This window comes from Maniola hyperantus, chromosome 21, assembly GCF_902806685.2.
Source record: "Maniola hyperantus chromosome 21, iAphHyp1.2, whole genome shotgun sequence".
Lineage (NCBI taxonomy): Eukaryota > Metazoa > Arthropoda > Insecta > Lepidoptera > Nymphalidae > Maniola > Maniola hyperantus.
The window spans coordinates 11,684,392-11,693,450 of record NC_048556.1 but is presented as its reverse complement, the minus strand read 5'-3'; the positions used below and the strand labels follow the sequence as shown (position 1 = coordinate 11,693,450).

The following is a 9,059-nucleotide window of genomic DNA, read 5'->3' as shown; positions in this document are numbered from 1 at the left end:
ACCCAGAAGAGGCTGACCCTCTTATTTTTTTGCCCTCAGAAGAGCTAAATTTCTCCTAATGTCAAAAGCCAAGGGGTGGAAGGTTCCAGTGCTCAGTATTTCTAAAGAAGACCTGGAGTCACTGAGGATATTCACAGAGCAGTCCTTGTCTTTTAAAGCCAGTTCTGTTGCTTTAAGGATTGCGTACAGCTCTGCCTGGAACACTGTGCAGTAAGGCTCGAGACGAAACTTCCTACTCAGAGTTTCCTCTCCATCCCTCCAGCACGAGAGAGCTGCACCCACTCCGGCGTCCATTTTACTGCCGTCTGTGAATATCCTCAGACCGGTCATGTCATAGTCTGCGATGGTGGCCTCCTCCATGTCCTCTAAGCACCGGAACCCCACGACAGCCTCCTCTGCGGGATGCGGGGCGTTCAGGAAACATACTCTCTCTTCGACCTCCCTGCCATTCAGTATGGGCTGCGGTCGGCCCCTTTTGGCCTCGTAAAGCTGAGCCGCCTCTTGTATCCGTAAATCAAGTGGTATGAGACCGGCCAGCAGAAGTGCTGCGTTCAGTGACACGGTTCGGTACGATTTGCAGATTTTCTGGGCAAAACCCCGCTGAACCGTGTTTAGCCGCTTTTGTGTCATCAACTTCCGTGTGGCCGGTGCCCATACACTGGACGCGTACATGATAATGGGCTCAATCACAGCCACATAAATAGTTCTGATAGTCTCAGAGTTCAGTCCCCAGTTAATTTTTGCTGCCCTTGCCAATGGTTTGTAAATATTGGTAGCTTTCTGGCACACAGCCTTTACATGATCATTAAATGTTAATTTGTTATCTACCAATAGGCCTAAAATCTTAATTTTGTTTACAATTTCTATTTGTCAGTTTCGTCGCGGTAACCGTGCGAAGGAGCCGCGTCCGACCGAGTGCTACCGCTTACAATTTTATTTACGCGCGCCGGCCGCGAAGCAACGTAGGTATCTATCTACCTGCCTACGGCCGGCCGGACGGGTTTATACGCAATGAGTAAAGACAGTGACGGGTACGCAAATGCAAATAATACAATTGTGTTACGCGGCGAGAATGATATACAACAGGAAGTAATGTTAGTAGAAGAGCACCAATACAACCAAGAGGAAGAGGTAGATATGACTTTAGAAGTGTGCAGGGAAGAGGATTTAAGAGCTCAGAAGAGAACAAGATCAGATGATGAGGAGAGTGAATGGACTACGGTGGGAAGCAGAGGGAAAAAGACGAAACCCGGAAACGATTCAATTGAAATATATATCTCTAGTTCGGAAATTTTACCCAAACAGTTTGCAATGGCAAAACTTTTTAAAAAGAATAATTTGAGTGACATCGAAAGAGTAAAATATATCAGCCCTTTTAAAATTCGGCTCCATGTGCCTAATGAAATCAGCGCTAAGAAACTAGAAAATTGTAGGGAGTTTATTGATAAAGGCTGGAGAATCTATAGGGCGTTGGAGAAAGATATATCATATGGTATCATAAGAGGAGTGGACTTGGACTTGTCAAGCGAAGAAATCGCCAAAAGTATTGAATGCCCCAATGAAATCGAATTACTATCCATTATGCGCCTCGACCGCCGTAGCGATACAGCGGTAAACGGCTGGACTCCTAGTGAATGCGTTCGGCTATGTTTTAGAGGCAAACAGCTACCCCAATACATATCAGTAGACGGTCTCAAAATTAATATAGAACCATATATTTTCCGGGTCTCTCAGTGCTCAAAATGTTGGCGGCTAGGTCACATTCTTAGAAGGTGTCCCTCATTCAAGGTCATTTGCCCAAAATGCGGTGGAAACCACGACAATTGCACAACTACAACTTATAAGTGTGTTAACTGTAATGGAAACCATATGGCGATGTCAAAGACGTGTCCCAGTTATCTTAAAGAACGAAAACTTAGAGAGATAATGGCCGAACTTAATTGTACCTATAAAAAAGCGTTATCTGTTTACGTGCCATTGAGACCAGAGAGGCCACCCAATATGCCGGACTGCCCTTCCTCACCTATTCTTCCTACGACGTCCTACACATCAGCAAATATAAATAAACCGCCCGCATCATCAGATACATCCACATATGCACATGTTGTAAAGACTACCGCTATTATTCACAAACCAACTAGTTCTCACAGTACAGCTAAAACAACAAAGACTCCACGAAGGCGATTTGAAGATATGGAAGAAATTACTAAGGAAAGTGAAGATTTGTACAATACTAAAGAAAAGGAGAATAATTCTAATCAACAATATAACAGGATACCATTTTTAGAGCTTTTGAGCAGGCTTAAAAATATTTTATTTTTGAAAGGAATTCCTATACAATTAAAAATTAAGAATATTGCAAAGTGCGTATTTGAGTGGGTGTATTCGGCATTGATGGATTATATATCTGACTGGTCCTTTATTAAGACAATTATTGACTCATTTATTAATAATGGCTAGTAATAATAATAACATAAAACTGAACATTATACAATGGAATGCGCAAAGTGTTAAGCCTAAGTTGTTGTCGTTTCAAAATATTTCGTTATGTCGTAACAGGAAAAAGTTCACATTGCTGCTCTGAGTGAAACCTGGTTAGACTCGAGCACGACATTACAGGTAAAAGATTACAATATTTTCCGTAAAGATAGGGCGGACTCGTATGGAGGTGTCGCACTATTTGTGCATAGATCTATCAAAGCTGACCTGCTGCAAATATCAGATATAAGTTCAGGCATAGAAATGATAGGAATTAAAGTTCATAACTGCGACGATATTAATCATATTATCTCTTTATACTGTCCTCCATCGGCACGTACACATCAAAAAGAGTGGGATATTTTATTTTCAAGATTTAGAAAGAAAACATTAATATTAGGCGACTTCAATGGTCACCATACAAATTGGTCTAATAAAATCGACTCAAGAGGGGTTCAAATATTTGATGCCCTCGAAGACCATTTATTTTGCACTTTAAATGACGGTACTCCGACGCGTGTACATCTGGTGAGTGGTCAATGTAGGCAGTCAGCTCCAGATATTTCATTAATATCTTCAGATATTGTTTTGAACTTCAATTGGACGGTTTTAAACGAATCTCTGGGCAGTGATCACCTAATGATTAAAATTTCAACTGAATTTAATGCCCGTCCTAATAATTTTTCCCCAACGTAATTACAAAAAGGCTAATTGGCAAAACTATAAAAGCTGCCTAAAATCAATGTTTGAAAAATTTGAATTTAAGGAAGACTTACAGACTTCGTACGATAATTTTATTAATTACTTAAATATAGCTGCAGATCTTCATATTCCACATATAAAAATAAGTCTGAACCCTTCTAAAAAATTTCGCCCTAAGCCCTACTGGAACCCGGACCTTTCTAAATGTGTTGCAGAACGTCGACTGGCCCTGTCAACTTTTCGACGTAATCCCACCCCCCAAAATTTTGATATTTTACAAGAGAAAATTCAAAAATCACAGAGAAGGATACGCACCGACCGTAATAAATCGTGGCAAACGTTTTGCAATTCTTTAGATGGAGCTTCCAATCAAAACGAGCTTTGGTATAAAATGAGATGGTTCAAGGGCCGTCACAATCCTAGCAGTAATATTCCAAAGGATGAATGTGTCAAACTTCTAGAAAAGCTCACACCTGATTATGTTTCTCCGGATAAACCAGTTTTATCAACAAGCAACGTATCTCTAGATACAAAAATATCACTGCAAGAATTGCTTAGTTGTATTAAAAATAAAGATACTTCCCCTGGTGCCGACAACATATCATATTCCATGATTAAGAACTTACCTAAAAATGCCAAAAATATCTTATTACAACTATACAATATTTTTTTTATGAATGGATTTGTTCCTAAACAATGGAGGGATATAATTATTATTCCTATCCCAAAACACAGCAGAGGTCCTAACTTCCCTTTATCTCTCAGACCCATTTCAATGATATCGTGCATCTGTAAAATTTTTCATGGCATACTAATCAATAGATTAGAGTGGCACATAGAAAAGAATAAGATTCTATTACCAGTTACCACCGGTTTTCGTAAAAGTCGATCTTCGTTGGAAAATTTATCCACATTAGTCTCAAGAATACAAATAGCTTTATCTAAACAACAAGCCACAATAGCTTGTTTCGTAGACCTAGAAGATGCCTACAACAATATAGATATTTCAGTGCTACTTAAGTCTATGGACTTATTAGGAATCAGTGGCAGATTATGCAGCTACTTGTGGAATTTTTTAAATGAGAGGAATCTTAAAATTAATGTTGAGAATTCATATATTTGCCGGAAAACTGGGAAGGGGTTGGCTCAAGGAGATCCGCTCTCACCTCTGCTTTTCAATATTGCGACATTAGATCTGTGTAAATGTATAAATACTGATAAGGTTTCAATTTCTCAATACGCTGACGATTTTGTAATCTATTTGATGTGCAAAAATACCCAAAGAGGGTCACAGGTCTTACAATTAGAATTAAATAAATTTGTTCATACTGCGATGCAATTAGGATTACAGGTATCAGCAGTCAAAAGTAAAATATGTATTTTTAGAAGGGGCTATAAAGATGCAACGGTAAATTTAACTGTCAATGATTCTACTCTGCAGATGGCCAATTGCGTAAAACACTTAGGTCTATGGTTAGATTATTCTCTAAGGTGGAAAAAACACATTAATGAATTAAAGAAAGATGCTCAAAGTTTTTTAATGTTTTTAAAGTATTGGTAGGGCCGGGGTGGGGCATTCACCCAACCCATTTAAGAAAATTGTACATTGCTATAGTACGAAGCCGATTAGATTATGCTAGCTTCCTATTTGCAAACAGCTGTAATACACACTTAAGTAAGTTGGATAAAATTCAGAACCAATACATGCGGATTGTTGGTAGTTTTTATCAGAAGCACGCCGATTCATGTAATGGAATCGGAGCTATATCTCCAACCCTTATGTACAAGAAGATACTACCTGGCCGGGAAGTTTTGGTTTAAGTCGGTATCAATCTCGGAAAGTGAGCTAGCGAATACACTTAGTGTTCTCAGTGCCCTTTGTCAAGATAGATATTGGAGATGCAAAAATAAACCTTTATTAGCTTTAGTTCACGACGAGTTCAAACACACCGCATTTCATAAGAGTAATAATTTGGACTGTTTTTTCCCTAGATACTTGGATCAGCAATGTGGATTTAACAAATGTAGTTAACACGGAGATTGAGACGATCAAGAACGCTAAAAGGCAATACAATCAGAATGTGTTAAAAAATCTTTGTATGCATTACATTGCCGATAAATATGAAAATTTCTACAGGATTTACACGGATGGTTGCAAAGGAGAGGATGGTTCTGGTATGGCTTTCTTAGACACTCAATCGGGAACATCGGTCGGATTACGAGTTAATTCGAATAATATGTCTATCATGCACATTGAGTTGGTGGCTATAGCGGAAGCTGTGGCATATATTGACTCCCTTGCTCCTGGCAATTATGTGATTCTTACGGACTCAAAGAGTGCCCTTCAGCATATGTTGAAATGTACTACAACTGTTTTTCGCGGTGTACCACTAGCATATGATATCATAAAATCAATCCTTAAGATCTTATCTAATAAAAAGTATCTATGTCTACAATGGATCCCATCTCACATAGGCTTGCCAGGTAACGAGGAAGTCGACCACCTAGCCAAAGAAGCATCGTATTCTGACTGGTCATTTGATGGGCTACCCTATTTCAGTGATCTAATTTTTTTAGTAAAAGAAAGATGTTTTGATATGTGGAAGGAACATTTTGACCAGAGATCTCTCATCAAAGGCATATGGTATAAGACTATACAGCCATCCCTCCCTCGGCAACCGTGGTTTATTGGTGCTAAGTTAAGTAGATTCGAAATTGTAGTAGCTTTAAGACTACGTTCCGGTCACATTCCACTGAACGGATTTGCATACCTTATTGGAAAATCAAACTCCCCAAAATGCACAGAATGCGATATAATCGAGGATGTTTATCACGTGTTAGTGGAGTGTGTCCGGAACGAAATAGAAAGGCATAATTTTATAAATAGGTTTAATATTGACTTGAGAGATGTGGGTACTTGTAACAGTGTTTTGGCCCTCCCTTTGTCTAAGGAGGCCAGAGGACTGTGCAAGCTGTATAAAACGTACTCAAATTTTAGAAGTTAGAACATAATGAAATGTTTGCTCCTATGAGGGTGACATGTTTAGGTTGTAAACAAACCCTCTACAAAAATCTAGAAAAAAAAAAAAAAAAAAAAAAAAAAAAAATTCTATTTGAGTGCCACCCATGCGTATGTGAGGGGTGTCGCATTTAAGCTTCTTGGTTACTACCATCGCATTTGTTTTGTGAGGTGCAAATTTCAGCTTATTTGCGAGGCCCCACTCATACACACGGGTCAGGACTTGGTCGGCTTGTTGCTCCATTTGAGCAATGCTGAACCCTGAGAAGACCAGAACTATGTCGTCAGCGAACGCTTGACAGTGTACGTCGCGTTCGCTGATTCGTTAGAGGGGGTCTAAAAGTGTATTCCAAAATTGTTTTATTTTATTTTTTATTTTTATTTATTCGGATCAACAACAGTAGCACGACAGGGCTTGGATAAAAAACAGTAATAAAATAACTTAGTAATAATATACGTGCTACCCACTACGTCAACCACATAATTATTATATTAATTAATATACTTACATGTGTAAAAATATATAAATGTAGTAAAAATATAAATAAAGAATATATTAGTACCATACCATCTATCTAAATTCTAATTATCCTACAGGCTTAGTGTAATATAGCAATATTATTCCTAAGATAATTCATGACCAGCTTCTTGAAAGAGCCCACTCGAGAGGAAAAAATGTCAATATTTCCGAAGCATGCATTGTATGACTGTGTCATTCTGTATAGTGGTGATCTCTCACCAGAATTTGTACGGCATCTTGAAGTAGCAAAAAGTTTGTGTGTTAGAGTGCTGCGTACATGACTTCTGGCAGGAATTCTATAACAAAGTTTACGAGTCAAAGGAATACAATCATATTATTATGACACAGATCATACAATAGCATAGCTTCAAGTTGTTTGCGCCTCGACTGCAAGTCAAGTATATTGTATTTTTCAAGAAGCTGGTCATAAGGAAGGTAGCTTCTCGTACATTTATAATGCATCCTCCGTAGAAATTTTCTCTGTACATTTTCTAATCTCTTAACATATTTATTATAATAGGGATTCCAGATACAAACACATATTCAAGTTGTGAGCGAACCAGTGATTTATACAAATGTAGATATGTATCAACTCTCCTGAAATTAGTACCGGTCCGCATTATAAATCCATACATTTTAAAAGCTTTATTTACAATGGTTTGTATATGCGTGTCTAAGTGTAACTTACTATCCAATATTATTCCTAGATCTTTAATATTACTAACCTTCTCTAGACTTTCTCCACAGAGCGAATATGTATAGTCGCTAGCGGATCTCTTTTTAGTAAAAGTAATATGCTTACATTATTTAGGCTAAGATTAAGTTTTTTTCTGTAAATATTTAGTAAATCTATTTAAATCAGCCTGAAGATGGTCATGATTATCTCGTAATTCAATTGTTTTAAATATTTTAAGATCATCTGCATATAGTAGAAAATTACTATGCTTAAAGCATTTATGAATATCGTTTATGAATATAATAAATAAAAGAGGTCCAAGAATTGACCCTTGTGGAACTCCAGAAGTAATCATAACCAATTTTGATTGATGGCCACTGATAATAACTCTTTGAGTACGATTTGATATGTACGATTTAACCATCGCCAAAGATCACCACGTATACCGTTATAAGCTAATTTTTCTAATAAGCGTTTATGATCTACTCTATCAAAGCTTTTTGAAAGTCTGTATAAATGCAGTCTGTTTGCCTATTGTTATCTAAATTTTCAAATAACTGTGAAGCAAAAACAAGAAGATTGGTTACTGTTGAGCGTTTCTGCACGAATCCGTGTTGTTGTGGAATTATAATATTATGTAGCAATGATAAATGGAATCGTGTACAAGCCGCTCAAAGAGCTTTGAAAGTACAGGCAAGATAGAGATGGGTCGGTAATTTTCTACATTCTTTTTGGATCCGCCTTTATGTACAGGTACTATGCGAGCCATTTTCCATTTTTCTGGAAATATGCCTTGCTTAAGACACATACTGAATAAGATATGCAGTGGCTTGTAAATTGTAGTAGCATGTGGTTTGAAAAATATTGGAGGTATATCATCCAACCCAGATCCCTTCGTTACATCCAACTTGTTTAGAGCCTTCATTACATTTTCAGCCGTGATAACAGTTTGACTGATAATGTCACATACTATTTCATCTTTACCAGTGCATTCAATATTATCTATGTCGAAGTCATTCGTAAGAGTAGATGGAACAAAACCGAGTAAAAAAAGTCAGAAAATAAATTACATGCATCGATCGGGTTATTAGCTATATTATTTTTATAAAATACATTATAAGGTATGCGGGAATTGTTTTTTACATTAAAAGTATGTCCAAAAATAGCGTGTATTGACTTTAATACTATCTTCTACTATGTTCATGTATTCACTGAACGACGTTTTGATTCTTTTTTAAAACGAAGTCTAAGTATACAGAACACCTCATAGTCTGACACATTATTTATTTTTTCCATTTAATCCAAGCCCTTTTTTTATCTTTAAATATATGTATTAAGGATGAATTAAACCATACGGGAAGCTCTTTGACTTTATAATTTTAGATGGATATACTTACGTATGAATCCATAGATTATTCATAGAATAAACTGACGGCTTGATCAGCAGATTTGTTTTAAAATGTATTTCCCGTTGGTGTTAAGTATTCTTCATAATAATGAGTACTCAGCTTGTTTAAAACAGAGTATGTATGTGATTTAAAGGAATATGTGGTCTATTAGCAAAGGGCAATAGTGCATAGAAAGGTGGATGATGAAATCAGGTGGCACCAAGGCAGTAAGTGCTTTTGATACATTACAATCATGTTACTGGTAGAAATAGATCT

General features: G+C 37.2%; 1 protein-coding gene across 1 annotated transcript; it reads left to right on the top strand.

Annotated features, from left to right (window-relative positions):
- The first annotated feature begins 1,011 nt into the window (after positions 1 to 1,011).
- LOC138403871 (uncharacterized) lies at positions 1,012 to 2,460 on the top strand. Its single transcript, XM_069505975.1, has one exon. The coding sequence runs from the start codon at positions 1,012 to 1,014 to the stop codon at positions 2,458 to 2,460; it is 1,449 nt and encodes a 482-aa protein (XP_069362076.1).
- The last annotated feature ends 6,599 nt before the right edge of the window (positions 2,461 to 9,059 follow it).

Excerpts from the sequence above, each read along its gene's own strand:
- LOC138403871 (XM_069505975.1), top strand. The coding sequence starts at position 1,012 with ATGAGTAAAGACAGTGACGGGTACGCAAATGCAAATAATACAATTGTG.